Source organism: Excalfactoria chinensis, chromosome 10 (assembly GCF_039878825.1).
Source record: "Excalfactoria chinensis isolate bCotChi1 chromosome 10, bCotChi1.hap2, whole genome shotgun sequence".
Lineage (NCBI taxonomy): Eukaryota > Metazoa > Chordata > Aves > Galliformes > Phasianidae > Excalfactoria > Excalfactoria chinensis.
In genome coordinates, this window is record NC_092834.1 from 11,666,908 (window position 1) to 11,682,351 (window position 15,444).

The window sequence follows — 15,444 nt, forward strand, 5'->3', positions numbered from 1 at the left end:
AAAACAAAACCAACCCTGAGTTACGACCCCTCTATAACAGGTTTTATATTAGAAATGGCAGCTCAGTCAGGCAGTGCTGAAAGAAATGGTGATGATGATGGAAAGCACGTTTCCACTGTGTACTGAAAACTCAAATGTTGTGCACTACAAACATTAGCTAAAACTTTCTGTAACTCCTGCAGTTATGCTTAAATAGTTTAGCATAATCTAATCTGCTTGACTTTCGTTAGATTCCAAGGCTTATGTTATAGGATAATTTTTAACTGTTTTTTATTTGCTTTATGCAGACACTTGCAGCTCGAAAATCTGGTATTTCTATGGCCATGCTCATCCGGACCTCCATAGACAATGAGGAAATGGTAAGTGATTTTGGTGGCAGGTCTAATTCGTTTGAATAATTGAGGTGCTTTTGTTCAAAGCTGCTTAGGAGTTATTTCATCCTTAAACAGTAAAACTGCATGCATAAGCATTTCCTTTTTTGTTCATGAACTTTCAGGGATCTTAATGACAGAAAGCTGCACCAGCCAAGTTTCAGATTGAACGTTAGGAAAAAATAGTTACTATGAAGGCAGTCAAACACTGGAACAGGATTTTGAGAGAGGTGGTTGATACACAGTGCCTGCCCGTGTTCAAGAGTCATTTGAATAATGTGCTCAATAACATGTTTTAACACTTAGATAGCCCTAAAGAGCTCAGGAAGTTGGAGTAGATAATCTTTGAAGTTTCTTTACAACTGAACTTTCCTATTCTACTTACTGTCTGATCCACTGTGATGGCACTTGATTGTTGTCTTTTGCAAGTGCACCGATACGCTGTGCTATTTGAACTTCCCTCTCTGACTGCTGCTCAAAACACTTTGCATTATTGCAAAATGTTGACCCTCACAAATGAAGCTAAATGTGCAGAATTGCGTGGAAAATTCAGAACATTAAATAGCGAGGCTATAGAATTCAGTGCCTCTAGTTGAAAAGTAACATGAGGAAAGAAATGTAATCAGCTGTTCATTAATACAATGTCTATTACTACTGTTAGTACCATTAGAAAATATATCTTGTGGTTAGAGATATTTCTCTGAAATGATAGTTTAGTACCAAAGGCAAGCCAAAAAGACAAACAGAATGTTAAGAGTTGATAAAAATGAACAGGAATATCCCAGGATTCTTTATGCTGCTGCATGGCCCCATTGCGTGGCTTGGTAAACAATGCTAAGAATCACAAAAAGTATAAACAAGGCATAAAAAATGCAGATATCACATGCAAGAGAAGAACAAGCAAATAAGGTCTGTTCTATATGGAGTCTATGCAATTCTGAATTATACAGTGAAAATATGCATGTAACAGTTATTCACTATTTCTCTTAACACAGAAATTTGTGGGTGTAAAAATAAAAAAGAAAGCTATGCCTAAATACTCTTGCATTGCCACAGAATTAGCAGAAAGCATGAAAGTATGGAGAAATGGGGGGGGGGGGGGGGGGGGAATAGAATAGAAAAACTTCTGCAGTAAAAACCTTACAGGGAGAATGAAATATGGGGATTTCTATGATGCCTTCTGCTAAGAATTCTAGGAAAACAGTCTATTGTTGTTACAACTTTAGCTCTATGATCCAGACTTGCTTATGAATGTCATTATAAACCCAGTCCCACAATCTGCCCCACAGTGGTGGCTGAATTACCTCCAAGGTTTGCTCCTGCTGCTTACATTTGTGACAGTCAGAATTGACTGCAAAAAACCTTTGTTTCACAAAACAGTTATTTGAGGAAACTTAAATCTAGGGTGTCCAGTTGCACCATCCTTCTTACCTGCCTGTTTTTAACATCTAAAGAGAAACACACTCTCACTAAGAGTGAGATCTCTCTGAAGTGTTTCTGTGCAGGCTTTTTTCAGGCAGGTGACTTGAGACATTCTTTGATTTCTGTTAACATAATTCCTATCAATAACAAATGTGATCCTAGACGAGGAAAGTTTTACTTCATGCAAGAACTTACCAGGATGGTCTTTTGAAGAAAGTCACGTTCTCATACATAGTAAAATCTGGGTGTTGCTATCCAGTTTTTATTTCACTTACATTTTGCAGAAGAGAATTACTATGAACAAAAACAAGACAGATGATGTTTAGTTTGGGAAATTCTTGATTGTGATGCTTGCAAATTTACATGGCTGAGCTCATCATGCTTAAAAAAAAAAAAAAAAGGTTACTATTTTGAAGGAACAAAAGCTTCTTTTGTGTCTCTCAACATCCTTATGCGCATAGAATCTTCTAGAACATACCCTACACCAAAAATAAAGTGCTGAATTTTTCTTTTAATGCTGTTAAGGTCCATAGAAGAATAGAAAAGCAGACTGAAAACACAGTGGAAAGATGCACATCCATCACTCCTCTCTGATTTGTTGTGAAACTTTTATGCTTATATGGTAATCATAAAGGAACAGTTTGCTGATTCTCAGAGATGGATTGATGAGAGAGGAGGCAGCTGCTGTCTGGAATGATTTTTCAGTAGAAACAGTATTTATTTTGTTCTGTATACTCAAAATAGCAAGAAAGGTCGATAGAACAAACAACTGTGGAATCTTAAGAAGCAGTGTGAAGCACAGGGAAAGTTCTAGAGAACAGACTTATGTCAAGGAATCAACGCAAAATCAAACTTTTTCCAGCCATGTTGTAGCTGACACAAAAATACCTGAGTTCAGTGGAAAAACTTTAAGATATTCCATATGTTTTACTAAATAACATCTACTAAGCAGGCAGATATCATTCATAAACATTACTAGTTTTTTGTAATAAGTCCATGTTCAACTACTTACATGCATGTCTGACCTCGTGCAAAAACTATCACATCCAGGTGCTAGAGGACTGGAAGTGTACATTAATGGAGCTGGTATAAATTGCTAGCAGATGCAGAAGGAGTAATACAGACTCACTTGTAGATTATGAATGAAGATGTACTGTTCAGGAGAAAAATGGAAAACCAACAGAAAATCTCAGGGGACAGCTCAGTGCAAAGGTTTCTCCACTGCTAATTGTCAGTCAGGAAAACCTAATGTAATACAGTCAAGAAGAAACTGAAAGAGAAAAATGTACTGAATTTGTCTTTATGCTGTTATGCTCTTTTAATCTCAGTCTGAGCCAGACTACATGAAGAATTGTTTTAGAAATAGATATTTCTTAAGAAATCTTTAAACAAAAACATTAGTGGAGAAACCGACCGCAAATATAATTTTAAAAGCATAAATGTTTGTTTAAGGAGGAAAATATGGTTAAAATCATTATCCAAATGCTTTCAGTATGGGAATTACTGGAACTAATAACTTTTTATTTTTAAAAAGATCCAATGACACTTCAGATATTAATAAATGAAGATAAATGCCACCCACTGCCACCCACTTATTATGTAACATACTAGTGAGTGTCTCACTCATGACACAGTGAGTTTGTGTTTTCATGCACTGATTCAAAGGCCTTTTAAGTGCTGTTAAAGCATTAACTTCAGTGAAACTGAAGCATATGTTTTCTGTTCAGTATCCATTTAATTACTTTGCTGAGCAAAGAGATGGAGCAACAAGTTTGTGAAAATAATGTCTTGGGTGACATTGATAAATCATCTGAAGTGAAATATAACAAAAATAAACGTCACTTGGAAAGATAAGCAGATACATCCTCCTGCACGTTAACTATGCAGTTACCATGCTTAGAGTTCAGTGAATGCGCATGGTGTAAACTTTAAAATAGAAAAGGGTATTAGGAAAGAAAGCCTCTGGACAGCGAAATAAATAGGATTTTCCTTTACAACTGTACTTTGTTTTATTAACAGTACAGCAGTTAGAAAGGGAAATATCATGTTCAGCAGCAAAACTCATCTAAAGACTGTGTCTTTCAGCTGAAAACATCATTTACCTTCAGATGTTTATTTCAAGGTTGAGCTGTTGAGCTGTGCTATTTCATTACCTGTTGCCCTTTCAGAAGCAGATGAAAGTTGCTGGCAGAATTCCAAAATGATTTATATTTTATGGGAAAAAAAAAATAAAAAATCAGTGTTGTTAATCGGGTGTAAGCCTTAGATTTATTCTGATACTGACAGAGTTCAGGAGGGTAGGAATGATCTACACACAAATCTTCAAAGATCTGATGGCTTCTGGTTTCTAAGAAACGCAATTCCTCAGCAAGTGGCATAAATTAACTCTGGGTCATTTTGGAGGTTTTCTTTTTGGTCTCCACAGTCTCCATGTGAGATGGGGGATGGATATATGTACAAGGAAATTAGGTGGTTGTGGCTGCCCCAGTCCCTGAACCAAAGTGCACTTTGCTTGCTTTCTGAGGAGCTGTTAAGTGGCTAATGTTGTAGGAAAGCTAAAGTTAGAATGCAGCTTTTGGTCATTCCTGCTGTATTTTCATCTCTTCCTGGTTTTACAGTGTTCTCAGATGCTAGGATCAATGAAATGTCTGACTTCACAGGGTAAAAGCTGTTATTAGAACGTAACTAGCGATGTCAATCAGAGCTCTTGCAGCCTAAGCCACTTAACACCATGTGTTTTTATTACTTCTAGTGCTTGAACTTATGAAGTTGTTCATTTATGATTTCAAGGCAGTAAATTCACTGTTTGATGGCAATGAATGTGCAATATTATGCAGATATATTTTTACAAGTTATTTTTAGGGGAGATGTTATCCCACATTTGAGGGGAGATGTAGGCACATAAACAGAAGAATTAAGTACAAGAACATGTCAACATACTATTAGAGAGAATAATGTCTTGTACTTGAAATGCGCTTCCCACAGCTGAGGAAATGTTAAAATTAAGAGTGTTAACAAGCACTTAAGAGAGTATAATCAATTGAAAACAATTGCAGCTACAACACTTCTTGTGGAAGAAATATGCAGTTCACTGAATAATTGTTGCACTTCGTTGGCTCTAGTTTAAATACTTTTTTTGTTTGTCTAGCTCTACAGTAAAGCTAGTTGTTGTTTCTTAAGCTCAAGCTTTTGAATATGTTCATTCCTCTGAACTGGTATTCTAATCTAGCCTTGCTTTTTTTGTATGTATTATCAGAAATGTAGAAGTAGAGATAAAGCACGTTGACAAATAATACACATTCCCAAATGTTTTTCCTCAGTTTGCTACAGCCATGCAACCAGCATATGGCTGCCTTGGGTTATATCTGCACAAGATGAAATGATGGGAGAACAGATTTCCTGAAATACATTGTGCAGCCTCTTTTCCTAAAAGAGAGAATTTATTCATTGATAAGGGAACAGGTCGAGAGCTTCTAATACATTTGTAGCAGCCATCTGTACATTTAATGAAAAAGAACCAGTCATATTTGTGTGTTCAGCCCAATTTCTGCTTTACATACTGCTGGGTTTTTCTCATCTTCTATAAATCAACTGGATTTGGAGGGGGGAAAAAAAAAAGCAGGATCCCAGGATCCGCGTGGCTGAAAACAAAACTTGAACGAATGAATCAGAGCAGACCGCTGTTCCTCAGTGACTGTTTTATTTATATGTGTGTATGTGTATATATATATATAGTTAGTTTACAGCTCATTAAGCACTGTGGATCTGATTTAGATTGTTTGTAATACTAATCAGCAAATAGCTGACTCTTGTCCTGCTAGAACTGAGCATGGCTGCTAAGCCAAAAAAGAAGTCCATAAAATGGGTGTGTATTTTTAAGAGTATTGAACCATTCTAGTTTACTAGTTAAAAAGAGTTTTGGTTCCCAAAATTGAGGCAGTCAGTATGCTACTATGAGAATACAAAATAATAACAATAATGGAACCATAAAATTAGCCTGCTTTCATTTGATAAAATTATTGTGCAGACACTATATAACAAAGGTATATAATCCCATTTATTTAAATGTGTTTAAATGTTGAGAAATGATTTTTTGTTATCTAACATTATCAGGGAATATAATGCTACCGAATTTTTGAGTTATTGAATCAAAATATAAAATACCGATAGGACTAATAATAAAATAATTGACTAAAGTTTTTCCAACTTAACTCTCCCATTTCTGTTATCAAAATGTAACCTAGGCTTCATTGGTCTTCAAAGTGCAAGGCAATGAGAAAATTAGTATTTCAGAGATTAGTTCATACTTATTTAAAATGTCATATGTGTGTATATATATATATATATATATACATACACACACACACATATATATATGTAATAACATACTTAATAACATACAGTTTAACTTCAGTTCACTTGCATGAAACAGTACTTCAGCTCAAGTCCTGATATATTTTTCTCGCTCAACAGAAAATACATGTTTTCAAGAAGACATTGCAGGCTTTGATCTACCCAATATCATCAACTACACCTCATAACTTTGAAGTTTGGACAGCAACAACTCCTACATACTGTTACGAATGTGAAGGTCTACTTTGGGGCATAGCCAGGCAAGGAATGAGATGCACAGAATGTGGTGTTAAATGTCATGAAAAGTGCCAAGACCTCCTAAATGCTGACTGTTTGCAGAGTGAGTATTTTGTGGACAGCTAACACTTCACAGTACTTGACACTGTTATTTTATCTGTATGATCAGATATTTCTTGAAGTGAAGGGGCCAATCATCAGATACTAGTGAAGGCCTGTTGATTTATAGTGACTTAGATCTAGCCAGAAACTGTGAATGTTATTCTTTGTCCTTGGAATGTATTGGACATTGCTGGTCAGTTACAAAATGATGTTTTGTAGCATCGGTATATTATGTACTTTGCATTGCAAATGGCAACATCCAGAGGAATTTATTTCAATGAAGTTTAATTTTGTTTTGACTCAGAATACAAGGAATGTCAGTGGAAGGATAAAGGAAACGTAGTATTCATTGTAGTCATAGTAAGATGCTTTCAGTAATCAAAACACAAAAACAGGAGTAAATCAGATCTTTTTCTTCAGTATACCAAACCACATCTGTGTAAGGGAAAAACAGTAAAATGACCTTTCAGACCAGAATTAAGATGAAATACCCTGCTTTTTAAAAATATTTTTCTCCTGTCTCTACAGAATGGAAAGCAAGTCAGTAAGGTTTGAGTGTAATACCTTTTGTATTTCTGTGTTCACGACCTCCCATGTTTTACTTTGTGTTTTTCAAGGGTACAGGATCTGATTCTAAGTACTGATATTGTCACTCATCTTTGTAGGGGCTAAGATCTTTCACTCAAAACTGGTAATCCTTTTCTTGGATATGGTGTAACACCTTCAGTTAGAATCTCTCTCTCTCTATATATATACACACACACCATATGAATATAGTATTATATACCACAGACCTGAAGTTGTCATGAGATGCATCCATCCCTGTAATAGCTAAAGCTTGGCTAAAAACATTGTGTAAAATTATCTTTTTTGTTGTTTTGTTTTGTATGTTGCGCTTCTTCAAAGCAAACCTCACCCCAGTTTTTTCCTGGCTCACTGACTATTGCCAGACCAAACAGTGGAAGAAATACTTCAAAGAGCCATATGCCCTTTTAGAAATGTTAGATTGAGAGAGAGCCTAGAAAAATTAAAAAAAAAAAAAAAAAAAAAAAAAAAAAGAAATGATATAGACATTTGTCGTAATAAGTCTGGAAATAGTGAACAGTTTGAACAGTTTAGTTTTAAAAGAGTAAACTTCTAGAAGACAAACTGCAGACCAAAAAAAAAAAAAAACAACAGACACACCTAAAGGATCCTGGATTCACAGAAATAAACAGTAGTTTTTGAGCATCCTATCACTATGGATGCTTTTAGCACAGTCATCATTTAGGATATCCCATAATCACCAGGACGTATTGGCCTACAAACTTGTGGAGTTTTTTGGTTTGGGGGCTTTTGTCTGGTTGATTGGTTGTTTTTTTCATTTGTTGGTTTTGTGTTTTTTTTATGTGTAGCAATTGCTAACATACGCCATAGAAACAAATTACCATCTCAAGCTCTTTAAGATCAATACCTAGGTTGTTTTAATTTAGGTTTAAAAAAGTCAGTGCTATGTTCATTAGAGTTCTCTTATTCAACAAGATGCTCCTTTCTGACAGTAGCTGCAATATTAAATCAGAATTGATTTTAATCCTGCTGTGTTTGTATTAGTCCCTAAGGTGAAAGGGACTTGTTACCGTATTGTGCAATGTAAGTTATATTGCCTTAATTAGTCTGATCAATACTGCACAAAATAAAGACGTTGATAGCTGTCAGCAACATAGGATATAAAAGCCGTTACAGTAAGTGATTTGGTAGAAATAGAAAGCTGTGCTGATTTTATTTTATTTATTTTTTTTAGTCTCTAAAATCAGTAAGATTTTCTATGGGAATAAAGAGTTGCCATTCACAACATGTTCATGATGTTATATCCATACTTTTTAAAGGACATGAAAATAGAAAGCGTTGATTTCCTTCACCTTTCAGGAATGACTTGTCACAGTTTTCGGATCAGCCCAGTGATCATCTCTTGATGTAAAATTACTAGATAGTTCTCCAACTCCATCAGTATTTAATTTCATGGTAGTATTTAATTCTTTTTGTATTAATTCCTAATTTTTCAGTATTCTTAATATCCTCATGCCTTATAAGAAACTGAAGATACTTCTTTTTTGTTTAATCTGGAGAAAAATACTGCATTTGTTTAGTCTTGAGAAAGGGAAGCAGAGAGGGAGGTGCTGGTTTCTTTTCCCTGGATATCCGTAACAGTACACATGGGAGTGTCACAAAGCTGCAGCAGAGGAGGTTAAGACTGGCTATAAGGGAACATATATCTATTGTGAGAATGGTAAAACTGTGGAATAGGTTTCCTAGTGATGTGGTTGAAGTTCCATGCCTGTCAGCATTCAAGAAGCATTTGGATAATGCCTCCAGTAATATGATTCAACTTTTGATGAGCCCTGAAATGGTCAGGTAGTTGGACTGCATGATTTTTGAAGGTCACTTCCAACTAAACTATTCTGTCACTTGAACTTTTTATTACTTGTTTTTTCCCATTCAAGTGCATTAGATCAAGAGATTTCCAAGATTTCTTGAGATTTACTGGCTATGGAAAATACTTTGACAGCCTTTTGGCTGTTTGATATCATAAATATATGGAATCCCATCCTACATTTATTCAATTTTATGAACTTACGCCCTTCTCCTTCTCCTTTACTATATATATATATATATATATATATATATATATATATATATATATCCCTTTTAGCACATCACAGGACACTGAGGAAAAAAAAAAAAAAGAGAGAGAGAAATGATACTTCAGACACAGTGAAAACAATAAAGAAAGCAAATTGTTAAGATTGCAGTTATTTAAGATTTTGCTGAGATCTTATGCTGAAAGATGATTTCCAAGTCTAGATGTATCAATAGTTGATTCGGTGCTCATTGCAAGCTTTGAGAATCTCAACAAAGGCAGTCAAGAAAAACAAAATTATGCCTGTTGGTATTGTTAGAAATGAACTGAGATCCTCTAGATTGAGCAAAGTATTGAAATATCTGAAATTGCAGTGCAAGTTGTTCAGCATATCTTTGTCCTAAGTTGACTCTCCATTCAGAAGGAGCCGTATTCCTTTGTACCTCTCAGGAGCTCTTTAGAATGCTAACTAGATAATGTTTTTACAACCTTTTAAAAAAGTGCATGATGCTGGTAGCAGTGGTGATGATGATTATGACTCTCACTGCCACGTGCCCTGGAACATCATCCAAAAACATGAGCTAAAATTTGGTGCTACTTTGGTTAAATGGCAATATAATATTGTTTATAAAGTATTTATTATTCTTGTATCTTGCCTTAAATTTCCATCAAGAATTGGAATAGCCAGCTTAGCACGGTGGGAGTTTCAGCTTATGCTTCAGTAGTTTGTAATACACATCTGAGTTTCTTTCCTCGTATCCACCTGCAAGATAATATGTATTGCAGAGACATTGGTCGGGAACACTTAATCTGACAGAAAAATGACACTTTACAAGGAGAACTTTGTTTTGGCTTTAAAGTGATTCTGATGTGGGTTATAATTTCTAAAGAGAAATCTCTCCAGAAATCTCCTGGGAAGAGTAATGAATCAAAATCATAAAACCTGGTCTCCTTGTACAACACTGAAATACTGTTATACAGCAGTAAAATCTGAAGTGGTTGTTCTGGGGCTTCAAAACTAGCAAATTGCTTGACTTTTTATTTCATTTATGGAATTATTTTACAGATTAAACCTGACATACCACCACTGGTTAATATAGTCTAGAAGTTATTCTCACTTGGATAATACACTTTGATATCTTCTGTCATCCTCATATATTTACTGAAATTACTAATAAGAGAACTGTTACTGAGAAATGGAATCTGTCTGTTCTTTATTTGTGATATATTATTTGGTTGAGTGGTCACTCAAGAAGCATTTTCCAAAAGACCATGAATTTTGATAGCACACAAGCGCAGGTGTGTGACTGAGTTTTAATATCAAAATTTAGTGATTGCCATTAAGTTTGGTTCTCATGTTTTTGACATTAGATAGTGCTGTGAAAACATCATGTGCTGTTATGTTATACTCCAGACAAGATGTGGATAATTACCAGTGTATCAACACGTAACGAGCAGGTGTTGTTCTGTCCTAAAACTGACAGTTCCATCGTGTAGTTTCTACGTACATGACACACGCCTTTGCAGCAAAGCAAACATCCTTGTTGCAAATATATTGATTTTAGTTAGAAGATTCACTGCTTTCTTCTGCCCTGATGTTTTTATCTATTAATACATCTGTATCTTTTTACTTCATACTAGGAAGGAGACTACAAATCTCTCCCTTGAATCCTACCCCTGGCCTGCAGCTGTTAAGAGCAGGGTAATGGAGATTCACATAATTCTTAGTATGCAAAACTAGACTTCATAAGATTCTCTAACTCCATCTCATTTTTTCCAGATTCTCATTTTTCTGTTAGACATAGTATTCCTTCCCTGGATGGTCCCACTGCTGAAACTCGTGGAAAAGCATTTGCTTTAATCTACTCAGCAGAAACCTGAAAGTCACATTTACTCTACGAGAGATGGGGAATGGAAGGTTGGCTTCAATAGCCGCCAGAATTTCCTCCGTTAGCACATAGCTTTGTGAAACGCTCCTTTGCTCACTCATGTTGTATAAAAAAGAAGGGAAACAGTGTATTGTGCACTGATCTGGAGTTGAGGATGTCAAGTCACTGCTACTGAACTGTTTTGGCAGTTAGGGTAGTCTCAGACTAATCTAAATGCTTAAGTGCAGTGGATTCTGAATGCCTTAGTTAAAAGGATTTATATGATAATTACAATATCTACGTATATGCATATATATGAACACTGTTCAAGGAAGGAATGAAAAACTTTCTATGGGCATAGGCAGAGTCAGCAAATGAGATGTGTTTGAAAAATGTCAAATGAGCATCTGAATCTGCTATGTCTGGTTTTTTATGTTCTAATGTTCATTATATTTCCACTGTTGGAGAGCACAGGAGGAATTCTGGTTAATCTTCTTACTGTCAAACTAAAATTTTCTGAAAAATAAAGTGGAAACATTAGCAGTTTTAAATATTATTTTTGCTATTAATATTTTTGTCATAATGGAACAAGTGTGTTTCCCGTATCATCCTGTTCTAAAAGAAGAAAGGAATGAAAATGTTGCATTGCGCTGACTTAGAGAAAAAAAGTAAATGCAATTTGAAGACGTAATTTTACACACATTATGGTATTTTAACTAAAGACAAATGCAAGCTCAGAGCAAATAGACTCAGATACTGAACACTTCTGTACACATTTCTGTAGGAATCAGCATGCCTAACCATATTAGAATCATTAGATATTTGGATGTTTTCACTGTTCTGATCAGTACTGAATAGTATTAGTTCTATAAATATTTCTGCATATTTCACTGAATGAAGGTGTATATTAACTTGTCGTGTTAAACTTGGGCAATTGTTATTCTTTGAAATATCAAAAACATTAATTATAAGTAGCTTGATATTGCCCATATGAAACATTTCTCTGCTTTGAATGCCGCAGTACCAAAAGAAAAGTTGGCTAAAGAATCTAAATGGGAGAAAGATCTAAGAGAGCAGCATTTTAAGAAATGTGTTGACCTTTTCTCTCCTTTTTAGGAGCTGCTGAGAAAAGTTCCAAACATGGTGCAGAAGATAAGACACAGAACATTATTAGTGCTATGAAGGAAAGAATGAAGATTAGAGAGAAAAATAGACCAGAAGTGTTTGAAGTGATCCAGGAAATGTTCGATATTTCCAAAGAAGATTTTGTACAATATACAAAAGCAGCAAAGCAAAGTGTTTTGGATGGAACATCCAAATGGTCAGCAAAAATAACTATCACAGGTAAATTTCTTCTGAGTAGTTTGCTTTCAGAGTTCTCTCCTTCCTATTATTCTTGTTCAGGAATAAGATTTATTATAATTAAAATGGGATCTGCATGATAAATTGCATACTTGGTGAATCTATAAATATTTGAACTTGTACTCAATTTCTTCTGCCTCCCACCAATAACTCTCATGGCTGAGAAAATTTTTACCAAGTGGTGATCAGTTGCAAGTGTTAAATTAAAGGTCATGATAACTGACATGCTATGAATGCTGCAGTGCACAATTTATGACCCCGTTGATCCTGGGACTTATCCATTTTTATTTCTTGACTAAGGGTCAAGCAACTTCTCAATGCTGCATAAAAACCTCGCTAAAATGTATGATTTAAGTCAATCCTGATTGTATCTGGTGTTTCAGGTCAGTCTATAGGGCAATTTTCCCTACAGTTATAAGGTATTTTTGAAGCATTGTTTGTAAGGTCAAACATTGATAGCATTAAAGATTTACAGGATTGTCCTCTACTGCTCTTTATAAACCAAGCAATCAGAATGCTTAGGCATATGAAGGGCAGTCTTAGCAAGTTACTCAGCAAATATGCAAATGCTTTCAGGCTGTCTATCTGCTGAGTAAACATCAGTTTACTAGTGTTGGTTCAAAACTCACTTGCATTGTTGAATGGTTTGGTTCATCTCTTTTAGAAGAAAATATAGCCCATTGCTATTTCAGTTTTGTGGAATCTTGGCCTAATTATGATAATTATGTTAAGTATTTTCAAACCCTCTATTAAAAGGAAGGCTAACCTGGGAGTTACACAGTTTGTTCATGGCTTTCTCCAAACTAGATTTCAGAGAATGGAGATCCTGGACAACCAGTTCAGTGATTCACAACTCACTGTATGTTAGTTTTGTTGTTTCTTAACACTCAGCTAAGCAGGTATGGCTTAACTCCCGCAGGGAGCTGATGTGCTGAGTAAGAATACTCAGCCATTCTTATGCATTCATTTTTCTGAGCACACTGAGGGAGCTTCATTATCCAGAATGATTGACATCAGAAAATATTTACTAAATGCTTCTGCTGAGACATTTTAAACAATATGTGCAAAATAATGAAACCTAGCTCTGCAGATGTTAGGAGCCACCACCAGTGCTCTAGCTGCAGCTTTCTGAGTGTGATGAGTTGCTTTTTGACAGTTTTCCTTGAGTTTTCCAGCTTTATGAATAATGGTGAAAAATGAAATTATATGGATTTATGCTTGCCACAAAATGCATATCCACATTAACTATATTCAACATGAACTAGCATAAATGCTGATAAATACATAAACAGTAAAAGAAAAATGAATCGAACTGTCACCCTGTTTATGTTAGAATGGAAAGTATTCTGAAAACCTTCATAGTTTGTCTTTCACGTGAGGAAGAGAAATGACAATCACGTTCCTCATGACTAGTTTCATAGTCCGCTCTGCAGATTTTTGGAAGTTTGTGGGTTTAAAATTTCTGTATATTTTTTCATATTTGGGGAAAAAGAAAAGAATCTGGATTTTAAAAAGAAGAAATTATATGATTCGAGGTATCATAACATGGAAGCCAAATTATACAACAGTATTATGTTACCGTGCTGATTAAGCCAAAGTTTGAGTTTCTGAATTATGCATGGAAAGGAAAATACTTGTTTTGTGCTTTTTCCTGACTCATTAAATTATTCTTCTATCAAACTACTTTTGTAGATTTTATTCAGTCCAGAAAAGTAGTTAGAGAAATCTTATTTATCTCCAGAGGAAAAGAAGCTGGGAAAAATGACCTAGAAATCTTTGAAGCAGCAGTCCTCGTTCTGAGGGCTTTGTTTCCTGTTGCTGCTGTCACTGTCTCATTTATTTCTTGGCAATAAAGGCTATGAGGGCTAAAGTACGTTTCACTCCTTTTGTTGCAGTGCTTTGTGCTCAGGGCTTACAAGCTAAGGACAAAACTGGCTCAAGTGACCCATACGTGACTGTGCAAGTTGGCAAAACCAAACGGAGAACAAAGACTATTTTTGGAAACTTGAATCCAGTATGGGATGAGAAATTCTATTTGTAAGTATAGAGTGTCATGTTGTTTCTTACATTTTTATCTTAAGTTTAGGTAATAGAATGCTGCCAAGTGGAAAACTTACTTAATTTGAAAGCGTTTGTTGTCTGTGTCATGCATGTGCACAGTACCATGCATTAATAAACTAGCTCTAAATGGGGAGAGCATAGAAGTTTATTACAAGTGTATCTGTAGTAGTCATACAACCCATCTCTATTGGTGAACCTATTAACGGTGTTTGTTTGGTTCCTTATTTTATAAGGAATTTCAATAACAAATTATTCAGTTTCACCTTAGTTGCTAATAGTAGATGTAAATGCATTCCCGTGCCTCAGACACTGACTGTGAGAGCTGAAACATGGTTTTATTGAACATCATGATTTCCCTTGGTGAAACTGGGGTGCTGAGATTACTTAGTACGCTTTAGAGACTGGGCTGAGTTGTTTGAAATGGTTATCCTTTCCAAGGCTGACTGTTGTCTGGAGGTCAGTTCCGAAGTGTCTGATAAGATCCTTCTGTCTCCTTTCCTTGGCTACAGCCCCAGAACTGATAATGGTATCATTCGTTGCCAGCACATTACTGAAGTTCAACCCTGACCACAAAGTAGATGTTCCCATCTGTAACACGTTGACTAAGGTTTCAATATGATTTCATGCCAGTTGTAAATCTGGCAGAGTTCCCAGAACTTCTTTCAGAAGGAGATGTTACAGTAGAGGAAATTCCAATTCATGTGTACTGTATTGTTCCTTCCTTTGAAACATTGCTTTAGGGCACACCACATTCCTGACTGAGAGTTGTACCGATCCAATAATGGTATCGGTTTGTTTAGTGTTCTTCCTTTGCATGTATCAAAAGTATCTCAGCATTTACTTTTTTCTCAGTTTGATTACTATGTGCCACTGTATATGATGTGCATTTAGTTACTCTTAATTACTTAAAGTCAGCTGGGGATTCCAAAAGGATAAACTAAGTCCGAAATTTTCTTTAGAAAATTTCATGATAAAGGGAACTGTTCATTTAGGCAGATGCTTAAATTGTTCAGTAAAGCACCTGTAGCAGTATTATTATATAAAGTTAGTA

At 35.4% G+C, this 15,444-nt stretch overlaps 1 protein-coding gene across 1 annotated transcript in view; it reads left to right on the forward strand.

Moving 5' to 3' along the window:
- UNC13C (unc-13 homolog C) overlaps nt 1-15,444 on the forward strand; it is a 124,296-nt gene that overhangs the window by 34,163 nt on the left and 74,689 nt on the right. The window contains exons 6-9 of the mRNA XM_072345100.1: nt 288-359; nt 6,267-6,486; nt 12,087-12,314; nt 14,228-14,369. Of these exons, the coding sequence (XP_072201201.1) occupies nt 288-359; nt 6,267-6,486; nt 12,087-12,314; nt 14,228-14,369 (662 nt within the window). The remainder of the gene's footprint in view (nt 1-287; nt 360-6,266; nt 6,487-12,086; nt 12,315-14,227; nt 14,370-15,444) is intronic.